General features: G+C 49.3%; 1 protein-coding gene across 1 annotated transcript in view; it reads right to left on the bottom strand.

The window, feature by feature from the left end:
* The window catches only part of GRIN2C (glutamate ionotropic receptor NMDA type subunit 2C), a 346,074-nt gene that overhangs the window by 93,870 nt on the left and 225,263 nt on the right, over positions 1 to 26,941 (bottom strand). The window contains exon 7 of the mRNA XM_086928756.1: positions 9,503 to 9,628. Coding sequence (XP_086784882.1) covers positions 9,503 to 9,628 — 126 coding nt within the window. The remainder of the gene's footprint in view (positions 1 to 9,502; positions 9,629 to 26,941) is intronic.

The raw sequence follows: 26,941 nt of genomic DNA, 5'->3' as shown, positions 1-26,941 counted from the left end.
GGAGGTTGTTGGGGAGAAATAATCAGCGAAAGGAGGGGGTCGCGCGGCGGATTGATGATAAAGGATTCTCCCAGTCGGTGAGGAAGGGGTGGCCTGCGAGGGCGGGATACGAGCCCCGCGGGCTATCTATGTTAGAAAGACCGAAGCAGATTCAGCTTGTGGCAAACCCGACTAGACGGCAAGTTAGTTATAGGGGTTGGCAGGCTGAAAGGCATTATTCGGAGATTCTTGTTGCCCCCCTGCCTGACAAGCCCACAGTCGGCTAGGGAAACTAATAACCCCCCCCCCCAAGAAAGGAGAGGTAGACGCCACCGCTGCTTTCCCAGGATCGATCCCGTACCGGCAGGCGGGCCACGGGACAACAGGGCAGTCAGACGGAACCTCGCCCCCCCAGGATGAGTACCGAGCGCAGAATGTAGTTTTCGGTTTATGCTTCCCCCGGGGGTGAAGTTAGCAATCAAAAAAAAAAAAAAAAAAAGCCTCGTCGGGGCTCAGCAGTGCAGCGGTAAAAAACAAGGGGTCTCTGCATTTCAGGCCAGGTTGGCGCAGGGAACGCAATGAGTGCCTGCTTTATACCAACAGCTAACAACAAGTACAGTTTGAAGGCAAGACTGACGGAGCAGGTAAACGCATTGGAACGAGGTAGGGCGAAGCAATAAACAAAAAAGATAATATACGAATAGAGATGGGTAGCCAGTGTTCTAATGCCCTGATTAAGTACTAGTAATCTCCACTATCAGTAGGGAATCTACCCCCAGCTTTTTCAGTTATTTAGTGATTAAGGGGAGTATGGAATAGCCAAAGGGCCTTTGTCAATAATCCACACGGCGTCATCAAAAGATAATTTATTTACGAGTAAAGGACGCCTTCCAAATTACTAAAATGTAAAAGCGCAACAGACCCGTCCAAACATTTCTGTTCGTTGGCGGTGTGCTTACCCTTACAAGGGCTTAAAAAGGGTGCCCGGAGGCCTGGGAACGAGCCCTGGAAGCTCGTTAGCTAAAAAAACGCTTGGAAATGCAGTCGGTGGAAACGGCATTACACTTCCTCAAGGCAGATTCTTTCAGACTCAAGACGGAAATATAGTTTCCTGAATCCATCAACTCGTAGTCAATTTTAGAAGTCTTACCAAACAAGCTGCTTCCCTGTACTGGCCGTAATGGTGAAGATAGACAGAGCTCACTTGAATGGCAATAAACTCAGTAACTTTGCTTCGGCAGAAGAAAGAAAAGTATAAAAAACATGTAGTAGGATTTCCCAACAGTATCAAAGTTAGCATTCACTTGGGGTAGGAAAGTAGTGTTAGGCTTCAAGGCTAGAGCGTCAGCCAATGCCCCTTAGCTCAGTCGGTTAGAACTTGGTGCTAATTATGCCAAAGTCACGGGTTCGAACCCTATGCAGGCCGAGGTTACTGTTTTTAAAAATAGGCTTTGCCATCAATAAACACGTACTTTGAATGCTAGAAACGTCCAATTAGCAAGTCAACGCAAGACTTCAGGGAGATTTAGATAAGCAGGAAGAAGTACGGGAAGCGAAATAAAATAAAATAAGTAAATAACTGAAGAACTCGGACAGAAACTAGAACTTCGGCTCCCCCCCCAATTGAACACTCGTGAAAGTCTTCATCAGTTCATCAGGGCAATTTCAGACCGTAGCAATAGATTCGGGTCGGATCCAGTCACAATTAAAGTATTTCAGAGGACAGACAAAACACGGAAGCCAGATTACGCAAACGAAACCAAGATTCTAAAAGTAGCCCAGGGCCTAGAGGGAGGCTTGTGGGTAGATCTCAAAGAACGCTGAGCCAATTTTTGCAAAAGCAGGGGCAAACTTGGTGTCCAGGCTATTTACCCCTGCAACCCCCAAACCAACCGGGAGTGCCGGGGGAAGCAGAGGACTGTTAAAAGAAAAGAAGGTGAGGAATAACCCAAGGTATTGGAAGCACTATTTCTTCGAGAAGTGTGAACCAGACTTGTCATGTCATCTATTTCTTGATGAACTGTTCACAACCCCCGACTTAATGGAATCAGGGGACGGGGGAGAATAAGTATTGGTCCTAGGCATATATATTGCTCTATAAATTAAATGGGGGACAGCAGAATAACAAGACGCTACCTCACAAGCTGTCCTTCATCGCAGAAGCCCTACTCCAAGACAGAGAGGTTTGATAAAGTGGAAGCAGGGACAAGAGTACGCGGAAGTAACTAGACTCCGAAAGTGGAGTAGACAGGGGCAGACACTAGAGACCGGTCAGCCCGAGCACCGCCGGCGGGGAAGGAGAGCAGGCCCCCCCCCCCGTACACAAAGCCAAAACCGTCATAGCACGCAGGGCCCAAGCCACATTACGCAGACAGGTGTGGTGGACGGCGCGACTCAGATGCAAGGACAAGACTGCAAGTGAAAGATAACAAGGCAGTGACGGACCGTGGCTAATTGGGGCAGGGAGGTTAGGCCGGTGGAAGGCATAACTGCCGGCTGACAGTGGATAACACAGCAAAAGATTAATACAAAGGGCGTAAACATACAGGCGGCTAAATAATTAGCATGGCTACAAAAGGTTTAAACGGATAATAATATTTAGTTAAAAAAGGCTTTTCCACCAACATGGGGGGCCGGGAGTGATCTCCCCAGGGCGGGAGCAACTCCCCCTCCCCCTTTTTGCCCTACCCTACCCAGGGGGCGAGGGGTCGGGGTGTAGGGGGGATAGTTAAAAGGCAGGAGGCCCAGATGGGCACATACCCCCCCTTCTCCATAAGTTAGAAGTGGAAGGAATGTGTATACAGTAGGAGAGGAAGGAATTACGAAGGGTAGTGAGAAGTCTCCTACTACACAAGTCATGGGGATGGCACACTGCAGGGGCACATAGAGGACAAGGGCGGCCTACCACCATGGAAGGAGTGGAGGCAAGGCTCCCGCAGCCCCCTCGGAAGGCCTCACGGATGGGGGTACCGAGGGAGTAAGAGAGTGGACGTGCAAGCCAGGCATTGGGAGGCCGCACGGCAGGAACCCCAGTAAGCAGGGGGAGCACACGTATGGGCAGGGCAAGCGGGTCGGCACCGTCAACCAGGGCAGGTCCCTACTCGAAACAGAGGCTAGTCAAAGCCTGACCCGGGCACAGAGGCCCAGGTCGATGCCTTCCCCTGCCCACGATAACGTCAGGAATTCGGGTCCACGCAGCAATCGAAAGGAATTGGCAAAAAGCAAGTTGAGGGGACATTTGAAGAGCAATAGGATTATCAGCAGGGACACAGGGTAAGCAAGTTCCAGGCGCAGGACGTAGTTGGGGGGGAGCCGCAGTGAGACGGAAGCCTCCCAGACGGCGTGGCGGAGAACTACGCTGATATCGGTTGGTACGGAGGCACACCGGAGGGCGGTGTGCCAGAATAGGTCCACTCACCTTCAGATGCCTCACGGCTGGGTGAGTTGGCCTAAGGCCAGTTGCGTAGGACCACCCACTCTGGGATGCCTCACGGCTGGGTAGCGTGGCCTACCAAAGGAGGGGGAAGCAAACGGAGACGGCGCTCGCAGCCCAGCCCCCGCCTGATGGCAGGGCACAACAAAGTCGGACGAGGTAGCGAGGCGGCCTAACTCCGGGACAGAAGCTTCTCCCCTCCCGCGCAAAAGGGGCGCAAAAACCCAACCTTCCAAAGAAAAGGACCCAGAAGGGCCAACAGACAATACCAAGGAACTTTGTTATGACATTACATGCAAGATGCAAAGTATATACATGTTTCCTTGTATTCCTAATAAACTGCGGCCAACAAATGACCACCACAAGACAAAAAATGTGTAAGTTGGTTTTTTGGCGTAATAAGGAGTACAGTATGGGGAGATATGGCATACAGGTGGGAGTGGGCAGAGTGCGGGGGTTATTGCAGAGGCTGCTCCCGAAGGGGGCTCGAGAGCCGGCGCCATAACCAGCGCTTCGTCCCCGGACAAACCAGTGGGGGCCCGCCTTTTGTGGCGCGCAAAGCGGGACAAAGGGCGAGAGATAGGCCCCGAGCTCCTCCCCCCCGCCAGCAGCCGCCGAAGTGATACCAACTCCCCCCCTGGCCAATGGGGGCCGGGGCGGGATACAAACCCCCCAATGGAAAGGGGGCCTACATGGCGGGAAGGCGAGAAGGGGGGCATATAAGCGCTGCTCCCCCAGGCAAGCTCCTATCTTCACGGAGCGGGGAGCAGCAACGGCGTTGGAGCACAATCTTGTCCCACCCACCCACACCTAAGGAACAGCAATGTCGCAGGGCTGAGGAAGAGGCAAAAGCGTGGCGGAGAACTACGCTGATATCGGTTGGTACGGAGGCACACCGGAGGGCGGTGTGCCAGAATAGGTCCACTCACCTTCAGATGCCTCACGGCTGGGTGAGTTGGCCTAAGGCCAGTTGCGTAGGACCACCCACTCTGGGATGCCTCACGGCTGGGTAGCGTGGCCTACCAAAGGAGGGGGAAGCAAACGGAGACGGCGCTCGCAGCCCAGCCCCCGCCTGATGGCAGGGCACAACAAAGTCGGACGAGGTAGCGAGGCGGCCTAACTCCGGGACAGAAGCTTCTCCCCTCCCGCGCAAAAGGGGCGCAAAAACCCAACCTTCCAAAGAAAAGGACCCAGAAGGGCCAACAGACAATACCAAGGAACTTTGTTATGACATTACATGCAAGATGCAAAGTATATACATGTTTCCTTGTATTCCTAATAAACTGCGGCCAACAAATGACCACCACAAGACAAAAAATGTGTAAGTTGGTTTTTTGGCGTAATAAGGAGTACAGTATGGGGAGATATGGCATACAGGTGGGAGTGGGCAGAGTGCGGGGGTTAATACAATGACAACCTTGCACCCATAGCCGTGGCCAACGCTAGGACGACAGTTTATCAACACACGTAACCATATAGGTTTATAGCGCCACGAGCAACTAAATTCATAGTTTCATCGAATTGACAGCAAGCGCTGTGGAGTGGCCAGTAGGGGACACACCTGCTGAGCATAAAGCGCCCTCAATAAATTGAACAATGTTTCCGATTGTGAGTCACTACTTATTGTATTACCTAATGGTATTTAGGGACCACAAAGCTTTTGCAGAGCGGGAGCGTTCCACTTAACACAGCACATAGCTCATGTGCAGGTGGGAGCTGGTTACTAAAGCACGGGCTGACCTAGGTTCGACATAGGGCTGATGGGGGAGGGGACTGAACAGCCCAGCTTCTCTCCACTCAGAGCTGTGTCTGCAGAGGAGGTGGCTGGGGTGTGATTCCCTTCAATCATGAGTCGGAGCCTGCTCTCTTTACTTTGGGATATTTACTACCTGCCACGTCTTGTCTATAACAATCCATTCTTTCTTTACTGATATTTCTCGGTGGCTGTGTATTTCAGCTCTGCATTCAGTTTTTATGTCCTTTGGAGTCTAAAATAGATTTGTTATGTCCAAACACAAATCTGCAGCTCCCATCGAAAAGGAGATCACGGGGAGATTGAGGTTGAAATTCCCTGTAGCTCTGTGCGCTTTATGGCTTGAAATCAAGTTAGACCGTGTAGAAACTTACAGGCACTAACTTTTATGTAAAAACGGTACATTTTTATGTACGTAACTTGTTTGCCATTTTCAGAGGAGAGCGTTATAATTGAATGGTTAAGGCATCAGCTACCCTTTACGCTCCTGAGTAGGTGAAATGAAACCTGCTGGGAAGTGCAAGATCCAGCAGCGCTTCTGAGCAGGACAGCATCTGTATACTTGCACTTTTAAAGGCTGGCACCAGTGTTTTTTTGCAGCCGGACTACCCTTACTTTAACTGGACAGGGTTGTAATGCTCTCAACAGCGCAGTGCCAAGTATGTGACCGTGCTCCCATGCACTTCAGGGTGCATAACAGCACTTCCCTGCAAGAAAGATATTCTTCTTCTGGAAGGATACCAACACTTCTCAACTGGGCTTAAGATATTTCCTGGCACAGTATCACTACTTTTCATTAGGGCACCATACTTTTAAAGAGACAGTACAATACTCCTCATCATGGTTGCAACAATAGCGTAGCAAAAATGCATTGGGCCCTAGTGCAACGAGGCTAGAAAATGGCTCCTTGACTGCTGTTCGGGTAGTAAAATACAGACATTACCATGGTTCAATGAACCTCGCGGGCCTCTGGAACCTGGTGCCACAGCACTTGCTGCATCAATACATCCATTGGTTCGAGTGCTTTTAATGGGCTGGGCTCGCCTTTTTTAGGCGGGAACTGGTGCCAGTGTAATAATACGTTTATTGTTTCATGAATTAAAATCTTAACGATATAGAACATTGAACATGCATCACAAAGTAATTAGTTCAAGGAAACAAGTGATTTAAAAACGATTATAGTAATCTTATTATCAGTGTTGTTATTTAAAACCAATTGCTGTTAGATCAAAGTGCACAGTTCTTTTTAATGAGACAGAGAGATCACTTATCAAAATAGCTGGCATCATTTAAAGGCACTCGGCCAGAATTTACCTAGAAGTCTGACGTGCTTGTTTAATTGGAGGGTCCTGTCACTCCTCTACACTACAGCCAATCTTTTAATGGGTAAGTACCGTGACTACCCACAGTGCAGCACTTCTTTTAATGAGAGTACCATCACTTCTCTGCAGCACGGCTATTCATTTAATGAGCGAGTATCAGCACTTCTCAGCAAGGCTGCTACATTTTGATTTGCGCAGGACCAATCTTTCTCAGTAAATTAATTTCTCGAATGTTATAGCAAAGAGGTCAAGGACTGAAGAGGCATCCTCCGGGCATGGTACAAAACACACGGCTGAAAGTGTCAGAAAACTGCAGGATCCCCACTCATAGCGCTCTATGCGGCCAGTTCCACACATGGCACTAGTGGCGGAGACCGCACTAGCCGTTCAGAGGCTCTGCGCTAACAGGATGTCTCTGGGTGGGACTACCCTTCTAGCATCCAGTACGACTGGAGCAGAGTCAGTCACAAGGCATCCACGCCTTACATTTGACTGGCACTTATCCAAATGTTCAGCCGTACCAGAGATCTCTGATCTGTTGATCTTCAGCTCCAGTGCTGGTGACAATTCTGACTCAACCTTCCGCTTTCAACAGAGCTATGAATGTCATTGTTTCCACTGAAGTGTATGTGCACTTGTCAACACCATTAATCTGGAGTGGTCGGCACGAATTGGTGGTGGCGAGGCGAGGGTTGTAAAAAAAGAGGGAAAAAACGTACCTCCTTGGTGCGCCTCTCCTCCATCTCCCTGCCATCGTCTCTCCCGGCCACTGTTCTAGGAACAGGAAGCACCTAGGCTGAGGCTCCCCTGAGCCAAACACAATGCTGCAATGCAGCGTTTTGAATGGTCTGAGCTCCGTGGTTCTGCACTCAGCAAGGGAATGGGAGCCTGGGCATGCTCTCCACCCAAGCTGTAATGCAGCCTGGGTGCAGAACATGCAAAGTGGGCATGAATGTTCGGTCAGCCTGAGATGGCCGATCAAACATTCATGCGCACTTAGGGAGTGCAAACCATTTCTCCCCCTACTCTGTCCAGCAGAGCAGCCCCGTCCCGCCCCGCCCCACCCGCAAAGCTGCAGCAGCAGGGAAAAAATAAATGATAATAACCTCAAGTTATCATTTTTATTTTATTTCACTGCTGCAAAGCAGTGGGGCAATGCTCCTCCACCTTAGTGGAGGAGCCGCTACCGTTGGTACTGCCTTGGGCTCCATCCATTGTTAGCCCCAACTCCTGAAGACTGGTCCCCCAAGCTGCTGTTACTTACCTGTAAGCAGGCTCTGTCCAATTGCCCCAGTCCCCATTGATTAGTATTGGGCGCCAGGCCCCAAACTTGCACCCTGCACCAGGCTGCTCCTGTGCCACTGGTGGTATACTATTGGTGCTGAACTGAACCTTGCCCAATACTGAGCTTAACTCCCGAAGACTGGTCTTGGACTGGACTGGATGTTACCCATATGTATGCTGAAAGTTTACTTCCTCCCATAGGTCAATATTGAAAAGTCTGAAAATTGCACTGTGTCCACTTTTTAAATTGAAAAGTATTTCTATTGCAAAACGTATTTTCCTGAAACAAAGTTTTGTGGCTCTCCAAAATAAATATAACCAAGTATTATTTTTATAAATTAGTCTAATTAATTGAGTGTGTGTGTGTGTCTCATTTATTGCCACCGTGTGTACAGCAAATGCTTAACCCTTTCGATGCTGATGACGGAACGGTTCCGTCATCAGCATCAGTCGGGCTGTCCTGATGATGGAACCGTTCTGTCATGACCACACCTGTTTTCATTAGGGCCCAGCACCGGGGGTAAATCTTGGCCGCAGTGATGTGGTAACACTACCTTCTGATAAGTCTAACATAGCACACACTACCACAGAAGAGTGCATTAGTTGTATCTACTTTAGTCTCTGTAAAGCCTCTGGGAATCCACTGGACTCACTGCACACTATACCTTTTTCTTGTATAATATATAGAGAGCCAGCTTCTTACAGTGTCTTTGTGTAGATAATGAGCACATACATATGTGCATGTGTACTCACCTGCACATCCTTGGAAGTACCAGGCGACGGGTGCAGACAGATCTCGCATCACTAATTGAGATGGGCTAACGCCATTTATGCTTTATTGGGATCACACTTTATAATTGGATTCCCCGAATACAGGGAGAACAATACTGGAAAATATTGAGGTGGCTGCTTTATGAGGGAGTGAAAAATTGCCAGTGGAGACCGTAGGACCAGTTAGAAAAATTATTATTGGGAGCACTCACTAGAATTAGATTGCCCGAATCCAGGGAGAACAATATTGGAAAATATTGAGGTGGCTGCCTTAAGAGAGAATGATAAATTGTCAGTAGTGGCTAAAGGGCCAGTTAGAAAACCTTCCTACTACTTTTTTCGCCCTGAAGAAGTCCTAAGGGACGAAATGCGTTGGCTACGGTCGTGTGATTCTCAAGAACATGAATAAAGAACATTTACATAAAGACCTGCAGAATGTATTTTTATTTCATGAATAAAGAACATTAACATAAAGACCTGCTGAATGTATTTTTATTTTAGTTAAACTTGACTATTGCTGACCTTTTGATTGGAGTGCTTGACCATTGTATTTCATTGTAAATTGTGTGAATTTCCCTTGGAAGTTTAGGGGTATTGAGCTTCAGGTTCCTAGCACCCTGAGATTAGGATTACTTACACCAGACTATTGATAGGTGCAGTCATTATTGCCTTATACCCTGTGCTCCTTTTCGTTGTTTCTGTATTTTAGTCTGCGTCTAGGGATGTTTGTCTGTGAGTGCGGTTGTATGGATGTGTATGTGATTTCTTGTATGCAAATATGTCTCTTCCTGGTGTTTATGGCCAGATATATATGGCAACCTCAGTCGTGCTTGTAATTTCACAGGTGCAAAAATTGCAATACAGAGGATGTTGAGAAATTCTTCATCTTTCATTTGTCAGGATCGTACCAGTAGTGCAGTTACTGTAAGAATGTTTTTCCTTGTTCACGTTGGTACTTACGCTTCCCATTGGTCAGATTCTGGTTGTATCCAACAGGGCTGAAATACTCGAACATGAAGACAGTGATGGCCACCACGGTGAGACACATCACAAACATCATGACCCATACGGCTGGGCTGTAAGGTTCTGTAAAAAAGGGACCCAGGCACATAATCAGAATCTACAAATCATTCACAGAATCATCATGCCAACATCCGCAAGGACAAGAGCTAAAAGACTCCTAAGAACCGAATCGCAGTAATTCCAAACAGCACCACTTGTGCCCTGCACCCACCAACGTGATTTTGAATTCTGCAGCATTAGCAGGAGCTCAAAACCTCAACATTGCGATCTTTACATCACCAAACTACTGAAATCCAGTAACAGCACAAAACATGACATTTGCAGCCAATAGCCACTTGTATCCTACCAGAACAAAAACAAGTTTGCAGCACACAGCACGCCCGAAACACCAACAAACATCAAACTTTCTAGTGAATCTCCCCAACAACAGGATCGCTGCAGCAACACAGGATGCTTGCAGTAGCGAACACCAGAGACTCAATAGTTAAAGAAACATGTCTTCTTCAGCACTCACAAAGAGAATCCTTAGACACACAGCTCCAGATTACAACACCACACACTTTGCAGTACAAAACAGAATGTATGCAGCACCCAAAAAAACCACTGCAGAGCAAGCAACAGGACCTTGCCAGAATTAATCAATAGTACATTTACAGCATTAGTCGATATAATCAAGACATTTAACTCACCCAATAATATCTCTGCTAGAAGCCACAATCATATTCACCAACCAACAAGCTTTGTACAAAACAAGGTATTTGAAGTATCATACACCAAGACTTTTGCACCATGAAAGAGGACCTTTACAACACCTTCACAATACTCAATACAAACTAGACCAGCGCTACTCCCAAATGGCAGACGTTTCTAGCCCGAGAAGATGAGCATGGCACCCACAAATATAAACAAGACTTGCAGCTCCTAGCATATTCCAGCAGCACCCAATTAGACCTTAAAAGCGCCCATTGTTAAGATCTTTGCACCCCCCTACAAACTCTACAGGCCCCCTAAATATGTATCTCTCCAGTATACTGAGCATGACAAGGCAAACAAGCCAGTGAGGTAGCCCCTAAATAAATGTGAACACTGTATACTGTGATCTGTGCATGAACTGCATGTTACAGTAAGGAATCCCACCATTGTTGAATCGCCATTTCATCCTACTTAGGCTGATAAACCGAGCACCATTCGACTGGTGAAGAGTTCCATCGGTCACCTACAGTTCCACAAAACAGCAAGCTATAGCATTAAGTGCTACATCACTTACATTGTAATTCATTTTATTAGCAGTCGATAATACATACAACTATCGGTGACAATTAAAACACTTGCATTATAAATCAGCCCAGAGAAATGTGCGAACATTATAAACACATATTGAACATTACAGTTAATGTAAACATTTAACAGTCTTGGCTCAGCTTTCGTTTGTTGAACCCGATAAACAAAAATGCAAATTATCTTTTGTGGTTCAAATCATTTTGCTTTAAGATACGGTTTTCAAGTGAATGCCCCTCCGCCTTCCTAATGCTGACCAGTTGCACGAATAATGGGCGACGTCTTCACCATCTAGCCCACTTAGATGGGAATAGTCCACCTTACAATGTCTGCCTTGTTCAGAGCATGTTGTGACATAACGGAGAGAAACTGAAAATGACGTTATATTCGCCTGATGTGTGATTGGAGGAAAGTTGATAGTGTTGTGCTGACCAATAAATATAAGACACGCTCCATTCACATCCGGGTGTACTTGTCTGAGCCTTTTGCATGCAATCGTAAAAGTTCTATCAAATAAAAATGAACAATCCAGATGCTGATGTAGAAAGTTTGTCTGGATATGCTTGATAAGAAGGTGTTGGCTGCACACAACCTTCACCCACCAACCTAAGTGGCATGCTTCACCATCGGCTACTCCTCTGTCATAAAAATTCAACAGCTATCTCTGCTCAAGAACCATATTATTGAACCTTTTAAGGGCAAATTTATTTCATTTCTGAATCAAATTATATTTTTATTTTTTTCTGAAAAATTGTACGAGGATTTAATTAATTTACTATAATCTCATTTCAACTCAACATTTAAAAAGAAACTTCATCAGGAAGCTATGCTAATTCAAATCTAAAAAATAATTGAAAACACTTTCTTCAACCTGACTAGCAACGGTCAGGTATTTCTAAATTGAACAATGCTTCTGTTACAGGTAGGCATATATTTAAAGTCCATCAGAAAGCTACAGAACCATACACACAAAATTGAATGAAATCAATTCTAAACATCGGGGGTCGTATTATAGAAAGTGCCATGGGGGTGTAACACGCGTGTTCGCCCACTTTGTGCGCCCTGGGACACTTTGGTATTACAGAAGGAGCCGCAGATGCTTGTGGTGCTCCTTCTTTAAAGCAGAAAACGCTAGCGCCCATGTAGCGCCAGCGCTATCTCAAGAGAGGATTCCCTTATATGCTTGGGGGCGTTACCCCATCATTGGTGGGTTTTGCTGATTCATTCAGTTTGTGTCCCAAATAAGTAAGGACATACCAACAGTGGACATGCAAAAAAAGGAAACCTGAGAACTTTTGTTTGCAGATTGGATGACCATATATGTCTGTGGTTGTACATGCCTTGATTTGTCTTGAGGAGCGATTGAACAAATAGGTCGAAACACATCGCCTATACAGATCCTAAGAAGTCGACTACAAAGATTTAGAAGAATCAATTGGAGTGTGGACCGCTGCTTTCCTTCTTTAGTGATGCTGGACACATAGGGGCTGATTATGATTGCGGTTTTTCCGCATCCTCGGGGCCGGCGGAAGCCACCGCCGGCCCCGAGGATGCGGAAAAACCGCAGCGGACTGACCAAGGACCCACCGCCACATTAGGATGGCTGGTGGGTCCTGGTTTCCGTTCGCAGCTTTTCCGCCGCGGTCGGCTTACAACCGCGGCGGAAAAGCTCTGATATGGTGACGGTGTCTCTCAGACACCGTCCGCCATATCAGGATGGGCTTTTAAAAGTGCTTTTCCGTGGCGGGTTTTCCGCCGTGGAAAAGCATACGGATCTTCACCTAGGGGGCCGGTTGCGGGCCCCCTAGGTGAAGGGGGGGTGGGGGGTGCACATGGGGGGTACCTATGGTAACCCCTGCATTTGCATGCAGAAAGCGGAAGGCACCGCGCGGTGCCTGCCTCTTTCTGCATGCAAATGCAATGCGTGTATTTTTAACATTGCCGCGGGTGCAGCTTGAAGCTGCACCCGCTGCAATGTTAAAAATAGAGGATGTGACCGCCAAGGTGGCGGTCACATCCTAATCGCACAGGAGGGGACTCCGCAGCCCATGCGGACGTCCCCTCCTCCTCAATGATCGCGGACGGACGCAAGTCCGTCCGCGATCATAATCGGCCCCATAATCTTTTTAGGCGGTCTTCTCCTTGAGTGGATTATCTTTTGTTGGTTCAGAATTGAAAATTTGGGAAATGACCATCACCATTTGGAATTATGTTTATGGAAGGATTTAATTGCAACGATGATGCATGATTTTTAAAATTTATTTAGCTAATTATTCGTGCATAGATGATAAATGCCTTATTTTTTTAATTAAGTTTTTATTATCAATCCTGCTAGAGCTCTCTTTTGCTTTTTTTGTATTATGGATGCGGGCGCAGAGACAAACATGCCTTTAGGAGGGGCACTGAAAGTGCGCCACAAAAAGGTAGCGTCCTTTCAGTGCACCTCCTAAAGGCAGCCATCTGGAGGGAAAAACGGGGGTCCCATGGACACCCCAGACATCTCCATGCAGGAGGGTGCAGTCACTGACTGTACCCGCCTGCACGGGATCTCTTTACCCACTCGAAAGTGTAGGTAGGTTGCGCCTGCACAATGAAACATGGAACAGCTTTGAAGCAGCTGCTCCGTATTTCAATTGAATGCACCGCCCCCGGGGCAGCACGAGTTCACAGCTGCCCTGGAAGCAGTGCATTCACCATAATAGTTACCACTTTCCCTGTTTGCGTCCTTCTGGGTAATATGGGCCCAGAAGTCCAGGAATTGGAGAAACTATTCTGTAGAAGCCTTAGAAATTATGGATGCCACCCTCTGTTTTCAGACAATTTTAGACTTTTATTTTGGAGCGTACAGGTAGTTTGCAGTCAAAGGTTGAGCCCACATATTCATAATGTGTGGCCGGTTTACTGATATCCCCTCAATATAATCCATTTGAACTTTTTATTGGTTTGCCAAAGTTCATTACCTTTGTCTTTGCTTGGATTACTGTTAACAGATTCAGTTTTTTGGTTCTAGTACATTTAGCTGTTTTTGTAGCCAAATTAGAGTGGTATTAAACAGCACATGGCCCTGCATTACAGAAGTAACCCGAGGGCACAACAAGTATTTGCGCCTGGTTTGTGTGCCATGGGGCACTTTGGTATTACGGAAGGGGCCGCAGGCGCTTGTGCAGCCTCTTCTGTAATGCAGATACAGCTGCTGCACATGTTGCACCAGCGCTATCTCAAGAGGGCAGTCCCTCATTTGCATTGGGGCATGGCCCAATGCAAATCAGGGAATGTCTTTCCTTCTGCTTCCATGCCACATTATAGAAATGGGAGCAGAGGTACAGAAGGTGTCAGGAGGCGCAATGATAGTGCAACACAGAATGGAGGCACACTGTCAATGCGACCCGTGATGGCAAATTCTATGAAGGGGATCAAGAAAGGTCCTATGGACTCCCCCAGACATGCTCTTGCAGGCGGGTGCAGTCACTTACTGCACTTGCCTTCAAAGGTATCTCTCACCTGTCTTCAAAGTGCAGACAGGTTCCGCCTGCACAGTGAACCGCAGAGCGCCTTTGAAGCAGCCGCTCCGTATTTCACGTGAATATGCTGCCCCCAGGGCAGCACGAGTTCAAGGCTGTCCGGAAAGCAGTGCATTCAACCTAATAGGGCACAGTTTCCCTGTTTATGCCCGGCACACCTGTTTGAAGGTGCGCCGTTGCGCAAATAGGGAAAATGTACACTATATATAATAGGGCCCCAGATCGCCATTTAAAGTTTGGCATATGCAGTACATATGCAGAAAAATGGCAACTGCATTGTCTGACAACATAGTGGTTCCTCAGCACATTTAGAGGAGGAGGAAACTCTGTGCCCAGGACCTCATATGGAATTCAATTATTGTGCCCTAATATAGGTTTAATTAAACAACAGGGGGTGGTGATGGACAGAGTTTCTGAATTAAGCAGAATACTCTCACCCAGTCAAGAGATCAGGGCTTAATCCAACACCGTTTTTTAGCTCACTGCACCATCCCAGCTCAGAACCTGGCTATATGCAAATTAGTGTGTCCCTGGCCCAGTGTATCATGGGAACAGGGCGAACCAAACTACCAACCCAATTCTTTCACTGGGAAGGAAACAAGCTACCGGGGACCGGTTTCTGGCATTTCAGCCGTCTTCGGTCCGGCTTGCTTGAATCCTGATGGTGCAATGAGCTAGGGACTCACGTCTGAGTATACCCTTCCACGCTTATGGTGGACAAAATAATTAAACAACAGGGGGTGGTGATGGACAGAGTTTCTGAATTAAGCAGAATACTCTCACCCAGTCAAGAGATCAGGGCTTAATCCAACACCGTTTTTTAGCTCACTGCACCATCCCAGCTCAGAACCTGGCTATTTGCAAATTAGTCTGTCCCTGGCCCAGTGTATCATGGGAACAGGGCAAACCAAACTACCAAGCCAATTCTTTCACTGGGAAGGAAACAAGCTACCGCGGACTGGTTTCTGGCATTTCAGCCGTCTTCGGCCCGGCTTGCTTGAATCCTGATGGTGCAATGAGCTAGGGACTCACGTCTGAGTATACCCTTCCACGCTTATGGTGGACAAAATAATTAAACAACAGGGGGTGGTGATGGACAGAGTTTCTGAATTAAGCAGAATACTCTCACCCAGTCAATAGATCAGGGCTTAATCCAACACCGTTTTTTAGCTCACTGCACCATCCCAGCTCAGAACCTGGCTATATGCAAATTAGTCTGTCCCTGGCCCAGTGTATCATGGGAACAGGGGAAACCAAACGACCAAGCCAATTCTTTCACTGGGAAGGAAACAAGCTACCGGGGACCGGTTTCTGGCATTTCAGCCGTCTTCGGCCCGGCTTGCTTGAATCCTGATGGTGCAATGAGCTAGGGACTCACGTCTGAGTATACCCTTCCACGCTTATGGTGGACAAAATATTTAAACAACAGGGGGTGGTGATGGACAGAGTTTCTGAATTAAGCAGAATACTCTCACCCAGTCAAGAGATCAGGGCTTAATCCAACACCGTTTTTTAGCTCACTGCCCCATCCCAGCTCAGAACCTGGCTATATGCAAATTAGTCTGTCCCTGGCCCAGTGTATCATGGGAACAGGGCAAACCAAACTACCAAGCCAATTCTTTCACTGGGAAAGAAACAAGCTACCGGGGACCGGTTTCTGGCATTTCAGCCGTCTTAGGCCCGGCTTGCTTGAATCCTGATGGTGCAATGAGCTTGGGACTCACGTCTGAGTATACCCTTCCACGCTTATGGTGGACAAAATAATTAAACAACAGGGGGTGGTGATGGACAGAGTTTCTGAATTAAGCAGAATACTCTCACCTAGTCAAGAGATCAGGGCTTAATCCAACACAGTTTTTTAGTTCACTGCACCATCCCAGCTCAGAACCTGGCTATATGCAAATTAGTCTGTCCCTGGCCCAGTGTATCATGGGAACAGGGCAAACCAAACTACCAAGCCAATTCTTTCACTGGGAAGGAAACGAGCTACCGGGGACCGGTTTCTGGCATTTCAGCCGTCTTCGGCCCGGCTTGCTTGAATCCTGATGGTGCAATGAGCTAGGGACTCACGTCTGAGTATACCCTTCCACGCTTATGGTGGACAAAATAATTAAACAACAGGGGGTGGTGATGGGCAGAGTTTCTGAATTAAGCAGAATACTCTCACCCAGTCAAGAGATCAGGGCTTAATCCAACACCGTTTTTTAGCTCACTGCACCATCCCAGCTCAGAACCTGGCTATATGCAAATTAGTCTGTCCCTGGCCCAGTGTATCATGGGAACAGGGCAAACCAAACTACCAAGCCAATTCTTTCACTGGGAAGGAAACAAGCTACCGGGGACCGGTTTCTGGCATTTCTGCCCTGTTCCCATGATGCACTGGGCCAGGGACAGACTAATTTGCATATAGCCAGGCTCTGAGCTGGGATGGTGCAGTGAGCTAAAAAACGGTGTTGGATCAAGCCCTGATCTGTTGACTGGGTGAGAGTATTCTGCTTAATTCAGAAACTCTGTCCATCACCACCCCCTTTTGCTTAATTGTTCTGTCCACCATAAGCGTGGAAGGGTATACTCAGACGTGAGTCCCTTGCTCATTGCACCATCAGGATTCAAGCAAGCCGGGCCGAAGACGGCTGTAATGCCAGAAACCGGTCCCCGGAAGCTTGTTTCCTTCCCAGTGAAATAATTGGCTTGGTAGTTTGGTCTGCCCTGTTCCCATGATGCACTGGGCCAGGGACAGACTAATTTGCATATAGCCAGGTTCTGAGCTGGGATGGTGCAGTGAGCTAAAAAACGGTGTTGGATCAAGCCCTGATCTGTTGACTGGGTGAGAGTATTCTGCTTAATTCAGAAACTCTGTCCATCACCACCCCCTTTTGTTTAATTGTTTTGTCCACCATAAGCGTGGAAGGGTATACTCAGACGTGAGTCGCTTGCTCATTGCACCATCAGGATTCAAGCAAGCCGGGCCGAAGACGGCTGTAATGCCAGAAACCGGTCCCCGGAAGCTTGTTTCCTTCCCAGTGAAAGAATTGGCTTGGTAGTTTGGTCTGCCCTGTTCCCATGATGCACTGGGCCAGGGACAGACTAATTTGCATATAGCCAGGTTCTGAGCTGGGATGGTGCAGTGAGCTAAAAAACGGTGTTGGATCAAGCCCTGATCTGTTGACTGGGTGAGAGTATTCTGCTTAATTCAGAAACTCTGTCCATCACCACCCCCTTTTGCCTAATATAGGTTTGACAAAGTTCTCCACCTTCAGTACAGCTACAGCTGTTGATTCGAAGGCTTTAGAGATGTCCACCAAGAAGGCAGGATCTCTACATTGGGTGTGTTATGACCTTCAAAGGGAATCGAGGTCATAGCCTCCCCTGACCAGGCATGCTGGTAAGCTCCCTGGCCAATGTTAAACTACCCCATGTTTATTGCATAGGCTACTTTGCTAAATTGTCTGCCATCCTCTCTGGTAAGTGGTACAAAAGGGGGTGTTGATGGACGGAGAATCTGAACCAATTAAACACTCACACCCAGTCAACAGATCTGGGTTTAATCCTTCACCGTTCTTTAGCCTACTCTGCCACGCCAGTTCAGACATGGTCATATGCAAATCAGTTTGACCCTGTGCCTCATGGGAACAGTTCAGCCCGAACTCCAAGCCATGCCTTCCCTGGACCGGAAACAAGCTTCCAAGGACCGGTTTCTGGCATTTCAGCCGTCTTCAGCCCGGCTTGCTTGAATCCAGTGGCAAAGTGAGCAAGGGACCCACGTCTGAGCATACCCTGCCAACTTAGGGCGAACAAAGTGGTACAAGAGGGGGTGGTGATGGACGGAGCATCTGAACCAATCAAACACTCACACCCAGTCAACAGGTCTGGGTTTAATCCATCACCGTTCTTTAGCCCACTCTGCCACCCCAGTTCAGACATGTCCATATGCAAATCAGTCTGACGTTGTGCCTCATGGGAACAGTCCAGCCTGAACTGCCAAGCCATGCCTTCCCTGGACCGGAAACAAGCTTCCGAGAACGGGTTTCTGGCATTTCTGCCATCTTCAGCCCAGCTTGCTTGAATCCCGTGGCACAGTGAGCAAGGGACTCACGTCTGAGCATACCCTGCCAACTTAGGGCAAGCAAAGTGGTACAAAAGGGGGTGGTGTTGGACGGAGCATCTGAACCAATCAAACACTCACACCCAGTCAACAGATCTGGGTTTAAACCATCACCGTTCTTTAGCCCACTCTGCCACCCCAGTTCAGACATGGCCATATGCAAATCAGTCTGACCCTGTGCCTCATGGGAACAGTCCAGCCCGAACTGCCAAGCCATGCCTTCCCTGGACCGGAAACAAGCTTCCGAGGACCGGTTCCTGGCATTTCAGTCTTCAGCCCGGCTTGCTTGAATCCAGTGGCAAAGTGAGCAAGAGACTCACGTCTGAGCATACCCTGCCAACTTAGGGCGAACAAAGTGGTACAAAAGGGGGTGGTGATGGACGGAGCATCTGAACCAATCAAACACTCACACCTAGTCAACAGATCTGGGTTTAATCCATCACCGTTCTTTAGCCCACTCTGCCACCCCAGTTCAGACATGTCCATACGCAAATCAGTCTGACCCTGTGCCTCATGGGAACAGTCCAGTCCGAACTGCCAAGTCATGCCTTCCCTGGACCGGAAACAAGCTTCCGAGAACGGGTTTCTGGCATTTCTGCCATCTTCAGCCCGGCTTGCTTGAATCCAGTGGCACAGTGAGCAAGGGACTCATGTCTGAGCATACCCTGCCAACTTAGGGCAAGCAAAGTGGTACAAAAGGGGGTGGTGATGGAAGGAGCATCTGAACCAATCAAACACTCACACCCAGTCAACAGATCTGGGTTTAATCCATCACCGTTCTTTAGCCCACTCTGCCACCCCAGTTCAGACATGGCCATATGCAAATCCGTCTGACCCTGTGCCTCATGGGAACAGTCCAGCCCGAACTGCCAAGCCATGCCTTCCCTGGACCGGAAACAAGCTTCCGAGGACCGGTTCCTGGCATTTCAGCCGTCTTCAGCCCGGCTTGCTTGAATCCAGTGGCAAAGTGAGCAAGAGACTCATGTCTGAGCATACCCTGCCAACTTAGGACGAACAAAGTGGTACAAGAGGGGGTGGTGATGGACGGAGCATCTGAACCAATCAAACACTCACTCCCAGTCAACAGATCTGGGTTTAATCCATCACCGTTTTTTAGCCCACTCTGCCACCCCAGTTAATAGTGGGCTAAAGAAAGGTGATGGATTAAACCCAGATCTGTTGACTGGGTGTGAGTGTTTGATTGGTTCAGATGCTCTGTCCATCACCACCCCCTTTTGTATCCTCTCTGGTAAAGCAGTGTACTTCTGAAATTTTCTATGTAGGTCTGGATTTATGTGATAGTTCTGAAGAAAATAGACAACCTTGACGGAGCCCAATCATAAGGTAGATGTTTCTGGATGACACTGTATTCTTGCCCACATGCATATCAGAAGGCCCATGGTTAACTAGAGAATGTAACTATCAATGCTGAATCCCTTTTGTTTTGTTCACAAAGTAAAGGGCTCAAGTTTAACAAAAGCACTACTGTTTTTAAGATAAAAGCAATACAGACATATGTCTGTCTTAAATCAACTATACAATGAGTGCAATTATCTTATCATTGGTTAAAGAATCAGTTCTGGATTCTCCTAAGGACCAATTCAGAATGTTCTTTTCCTTTATCCAGTCAGTTAAGTGCATTAGGAAAAAGTTTAAACATTGCACTCTGTATCTAAAATGATCATCCTATAGTTTCTTGGGTCGCTCCTGTGCCCTTTTGAGGCCTCACTCTCGACTTAAGGCATTTGTTAGCAGAGACCAATAATGTACCTAAAATAGACTTAGAGCTAATGGGCTTTGTGGCCATCCCTTGTTCATGTTTCACAGACTTTCTGGTCTATCTCAACTTTCTGCTCTGTCATTCGATGGCTTTATTTTGTTTGTCTAACTCCTTGGAGCATTTCAGTCTTACCTTGTTATTGAGTTGTATCCTTCGGCTGCTGATGTGAAGGGACTACTATTTTTCTTTCAGCGCTTAATTGGTGTGCTTCTCTTTCCTTGCTCTCTTTTCCATCACGACTTTACTTTGTAATTATTTATTTATTTACTTTTTGTGAGGGCCTGGCTTCTACACACTGCTATCTGGCAGGTCACGTTTGCCAATTTGCTATGCCCAGTGCAATCTGTTCCTTTGTTTTTAAGTACATCTTCTAACAAGCATTTACAATGCAATGGTCTCAGCTTTATTAAAGTTAGAGCTATTGGCATTGCAAATGGTATTTTTTTCATGTTTCGTTTTTTTCAAAACATAAATAAATGGTATTGTCATGTACAATGGCAATAGGTGAGCATTAGAGAGTAGTAGATAGTATTAGCGGACACAGAGCCACACACACACAGAGCCACACACACAGACACACACAGAGCCACACACACACACACACAGAGCCACACACACACACACAGAGCCACACACACACACAGAGCCACACACACTAACACAGACAGTGCTACACACACTAACACAGACAGTGCCACACACACACACACACACACACACATACACAGAGCCACACACAGACAAAGCCACACGCACACACAGACAATGTCACACACACAGACAAAGCCACACACACAGACAAAGCCACAGACACACACACAAAGCCACACACACACACACACAGATAAAGCCACACACACACAGACAAAGCCACACACACAGACAAAGCCACACACACACACACAGACAAAACAACACACACACAGACAAAGCCACACACACACACACAGACAAAACCACACACACACACAGACAGAGCCACAAACATACACAGACAGAGCCACACACACACACACAGACAGAGCTCTCTGCCCAGTAACGCCCTAGGGAACAGAGGCATGAAAAACCGTATCACAAACAGGGCACAGAGGCACAAAAAACGGATATCAAGCAGGGCACAGAGGCAAAAAAACGGATCACAAGCAGGGCACAGAGGAACAAAAACCGGATAACAAGCAACCACAAGCAATGAGGGGGGGGCAGCAAGGACAAGCAACGAGGGGGGGGGGGGACAGGACAGCAAGCACAAGCATGCAAGAAGGGTCACATTAGCATGCAAGAAGTTTTGCAAGTGCTAAAAACACGAGCACCGCTTAACATAAAGCGACTACAACAATCATGTATACTTAAGACTGTAGAAATACAAAACCAGGAGTATTGCTTTAGACTGATGTTTACCTTTGTGATAAAATTAACAGTTAACCACAGGTAAACAAAATTACCATTGAGCACACTGGTAAGACCATAAATGCTGCGGTGTCAACTTTCATATGCAAGTATTCAGGGAGAGAAGTGAGATGGTACCACTCGGTAAGAGAAGAGTTGGCTGGGAATTAATAGACAGAAGGAGCATGGTGTATTATGATGAATACGAGATAAAAGGAATAAGATGAACAGGTGCAGAAATTTCTCAAATTACTGAGTTATGTGGTCGCCGTGGATGAAGGATTGCTCAATAGTAGCACCTGTTACAGTTTAGACCCAAGTGTGAATGGATGCCAGAATCTGTCACCCATTTTAGCCATAGCTATGCAAAATGTATGAAACGGACCAATTTGCCATTTGTACAAGTTTATCCGATAGCCACTTTTAAATCTGTCCTCGGGAAATAACCAGTCACGTAAGGAAAAACTAATAGGATTATGACAACAAGCCTTAACTTCAACACCTTCAAATTGAGCAATAAGTGATGCGCTAAAGAAAAGATTTCAAAGTAGAGGTGGGTAAGAACAACCAGGATGTTAGCAATATGTTAAACCTGAGGGGCAAGAGCAGTTAGAATTAAATAGTCTGAACCCAAAGTCCTTAAGCGAACAGTCTTACAAGGTGCCCTCAAATTTCTAATGAAAACATTAGGAAATTTAAATTCTGAAAAATTTTAGGAAATTCATTTTAGATCGTTTACAGCTCAGTAATATCAATGCTGTATTCATGATTTTATATTCATTACATGTGTCTACAGTTTCACTTAACCTCATAGCTGCTCGTAAGCATCCCTCCCCAGTGCTGCGCTGTCCATTGGAACTAGTGCTGAATGGACGTCCAATGGTCGTGCGCAGCACTGGGGAGGTAGTGCTGCCGTCGGCCAATGCACCGAGGCAGCACTTAAGGGGTTAAACATTAGCATTGAAAGATAAGCCACTATAAGAAAACAAGCAAGGGGAGGGCAGGGGAGCATGCAGGAGCAATAGAGGACAGCAAGCACGAGCAACGAGGGGGGGGGCAGGAGAGCAAGCACAAGCAATGAGGGGGCAAGACAGCAAGCACAAGCAACGGGGGCAGGGGAGCAAGCACAAGCAACGAGGGGGCAGGACAGCAAGCACAAGCAACAGGGGGCAGAGGAGCAAGCACAAGCAACGGAGGACAGCAAGCACAAGCAACGAAGGGAAGCAGGACAGCAAGCACAAGCTACGAGGGGGCAAGACAGCAAGCACAAGCAACGGAGGGGCAGGGGAGCAAGCACAAGCAACGAGGGGGTAGGACAGCAAGCACAAGCAATGGGGGCAGGGGAGCAAGCACAAGCAATGGAGGACAGCAAGCACGAGCAACGAGGGGGGCAGGACAGCAAGCACAAGCAACGAGGGGGCAAGACAGCAAACACAAGCAACGGGGGGCAGGGGAGTAAGCACAAGCAACGAGGAGGCAGGGGCAGGAGAGCAAGCACAAGCAACGAGGGGGCAGGACAGCAAGCAACGAGGGGGCAGGACATCAAGCACAAGCAACGGGGTGGCAGGGGAGCAAGCACAAGCAATGAGGGGGTAGGACAGCAAGCACAAGCAACGGGGGCAGGGGAGCAAGCAAAAGCAACGGAGGACAGCAAGCACGAGTAATGGGGGCAGGACAGCAAGCCCCATCAACGAGGGGCCAAGACAGCAAGCACAAGCAACGGGGAGCAGGGGCGCAAGCACGAGCAACGAGGGGGCAGGACAGCAAGCCAAAGCAATGGGGGGGCAAGGGAGCAAGCACAAGCAACGAGGGTGCAGGACAGCAAGCACAAGCAACAGGTGGGGGCAGGGGAGCAAGCACAAGAAATGGAGGACAGTAAGCACGAGCAACAAGGGGGGGCAGGACAGCAAGCACAAGCAACGGGAGGCAGGGGAGCAAGCATGAGCAACAAGGGGGGGCAGGGGAGCAAGCACGAACAACGAGGGGGCAAGACAGCAATCAAAAGCAACGGGGGGCAGGGGAGCAAGCACAAGCAACGGGGGCCAGGGGAGCAAGCACAAGCAACGGAGGACAGCAAGCACGAGCAATGAGGGGGCAGGACAGCAAAAACAAGCAACGGGGGGCAGGACAGCAAGCACAAGCAACGGGGGGCAGGGGAGCAAGCATGAGCAACGAGGGGGGCAGGGGAGCAAGCACGAACAACGAGGGTTCAAGACAGAAATCACAAGCAACGGGGGGCAGGGGAGCAAGCACAAGCAATGGGGGCCAGGGGCACAAGCAACGGAGGACAGCAAGCATGAGCAATGAGGGGGGGCAGGACAGCAAGCACAAGCAACGAGGGGGCAAGAAAGCAAGCACAAGGAACGGAGGCAGGGGAGCAAGCACAAGCAACAAGGGGGGCAGGACAGCAAGAACAAGCAACGAGGGGGGCAGGACAGCAAGCAGAAGCAACGAGAAGGGCAGGGGAGCAAGCACAAGCAACGGAGGTCAGCAAGCACGAGCAACGAGAGGGGGCAGGACAGCATGCACAAGCAACGAGGGGGGCAGGACAGCAAACATAAGCAATGGGGGCAGGGGAGCAAGCACAAGCAACAAGGGGTCAGGACAGCAAGCACAAGCAAAGGGGGGAAGGGGAGCAAGTACAGGCAACGGAGGACAGCAAGCACGAGCAATGAGGGGACAGGACAGCAAAAACAAGCAACGGGGGCAGGGGAGCAAGCACAAGCAATGGAGGACAGGAAGCATGAGCAACGAGGGGGGACAGGGGAGCATGCACAAGCAACGAGGGGGGCAGGACAGCAAGCACAGGCAACGAGGGGGGGCAGTACAGCAAGCACAAGCAACGAGGGGGGGCAGGGGAGCAAGCACAGGCAACGGAGGACAGCAAGCATGAGCAACGAGGGGGGCAGAACAGCAAGCACAAGCAACAAGGGGGGTAGGAAAGCAAGCAACGAGGGGGGCAGGACAGCAATCACGAGCAACGGGGGGTAGGACAGCAAGCACAAACCGGAGGACTCAGCAGTTTCTCGACTTCTTATGGCGGCGGTCGGGCAGAAATGGCGTCACAAAAGCTGTGCCATTTTCGCATTCGGGGGCATGGTTTTTGCTGTTGAGTGACGGATAACGTCACGGCTAGAAAGAAAGCAAAAAACACGCCCCCGAATCGGGAAAAGACGGGGCTTGAACAGAGTGATGCCCCTCTCCTCCAATGGCTGGCCTCCGTTTAGGAAGCCAGGCAATGGAGAAGAGGGGCGGGTTCAAGCCCCACTCTAGAAAACATTAAGTCTCTCACCAAGACTGTGCAAGCACAGCCTACGGTCCTCAACACAAGCAACGAGGGAGCAAGACAGCAAGCACAAGCAATGGGGGGGCAGGGGAGCAAGCGCGAGCAACGAGGAGGCAGGGGCAGGAGAGCAAGCACAAGCAACGAGGGGGCCGGACAGCAAGCACAAGCAACGAGGGGGCAGGACAGAAAGCACAAGCAACAGGGGGCAGGACAGCAAGCACAAGCAATGAGGGGGCAAGACAGCAAGCACAAGCAATGGGGGTAGGGGAGCAAGCACGAGCAACGAGGGGGCAGGACAGCAAGCACAAGCAATGGGGGGCAGGGGAGCAAGCACAAGCAATGAGGGGGCAGGACAGCAAGCACAAGCAACGGGGGCAGGGGAGCAAGCACATGAAACGGAGGACAGCAAGCACGAGCAACGAGGGGGGGCAGGGTAGCAAGCACGAGCAACAAGGGGGCAGGACAGCAAGCACAAGCGATGGGGGCAGGGGAGTAAGCACGAGCAACGAGGGGGGGCAGGACAGCAAGCACAAACAACGAGGGGGCAAGACCGCAAGCACAAGCAACGGGGGCAGGGGAGCAAGCACAAGCAACGAGGGGTCAGAACAGCAAGCACAAGCAACGGGGGCAGGGGAGCAAGCACGAGCAACGAGGGGGCAGGACAGCAAGCACAAGCAACGGGAGGGGCAGGGGAGCAAGCACAAGCAATGGAGGACAGCAAGCACGAGCAACGAGGGGGGGGGCAGGACAGCAAGCACAAGCAACGAGGGGGCAAGACAGCAAGCACACGCAACGGGGCAGGACAGCAAGCACAAGCAACGAGGGGGGCAGAACAGCAAGCACAAGATACGAGGGGGGGCAGGACAGCAAACACAAGCAACGAGGGGTGCAGGGGAGCAAGCACAAGCAATGGAGGAAAGCAAGCAAGAGCAACGAGGGGGGGCAGGACAGCAAGCACAAGCAACGAGGGGGCAAGACAGCAAGCACAAGCAACAGGGACAGGGGAGCAAGCACCAGCAATGAGGGGGCAGGACAGCAAGCACAAGCAATGGGGGGCAGGGAAGCAAGCATGAGCAACGAGGGGGTGCAGGACAGCAAGCACAAGCAACGAGGGGGCAAGACAGCAAGCACAAGCAACGGGGGCAGGGGAGCAAGCACAAGCAACGAGGGGTCAGGATAGCAAGCACAAGAAACGGGGGCAGGGGAGCAAGCACGAGCGACTAGGGGCAGGACAGCAAGCACAAGCAACGGGAGGGGCAGGGGAGCAAACACAAGCAACGGAGGACAGCAAGCACGATCAACGAAGGGGGCAGGACAGCAAGCACAAGCAACGAGGGGCAAGACAGCAAGCACAAGCAACAAGGGGGGCAGGACAGCAAGCACAAGAAACAAGGGGGCAGGACAGCAAGCACAAGAAACAAGGGGGGGCAGGGGAGCAAGAACAAGCAATGAAGGACAGCAAGCACGAGCAACTAGGGGGGCAGGACAGCAAGCACAAGCAATTAGGGGGGCAGGACAGCAAGCATAAGCAACGGGGGCAGGGGAGCAAGCACAAGCAACGAGGGGGCAGGACAGCAAGCACAAGCAATGGGGGGCAGGGGAGTAAGCACAAGCAATGGAGGACAGCAAGCACAAGCAACGAGGGGGGGCAGGGGAGCAAGCACAAGCAACGAGGGGGGCTAGGACAGCAAGCACAAGCAACGAGGGGCAGGGGAGCAAGCACAAGAAATGGAGGACAGCAAGGATGAGCAACGAGGGGGGCCGGGTAGCAAGCATGAGCAACAAGGGGGAAGGACAGCAAGCACAAGCGATGGGGGCAGGGGAGCAAGCACGAGCAACGAGGGGGGCAGGACAGCAAGCACAAGCAACGAGGGGGCAAGACAGCAAGCACAAGCAACGGGGGCAGGGGAGCAAGCACAAGCAACGAGGGGTCAGGACAGCAAGCACAAGCAACGGGGGGCAGGGGAGCAAGCACGAGCAACGAGGGGGCAGGACAGCAAGCACAAGCAACGGGAGGGGC

The sequence above is a fragment of the Lissotriton vulgaris genome, chromosome 7 (genome assembly GCF_964263255.1).
Source record: "Lissotriton vulgaris chromosome 7, aLisVul1.2, whole genome shotgun sequence".
NCBI lineage: Eukaryota > Metazoa > Chordata > Amphibia > Caudata > Salamandridae > Lissotriton > Lissotriton vulgaris.
Note: the sequence above shows the minus strand (reverse complement) of the source record. Positions and strands in the feature narration are given on the sequence as shown.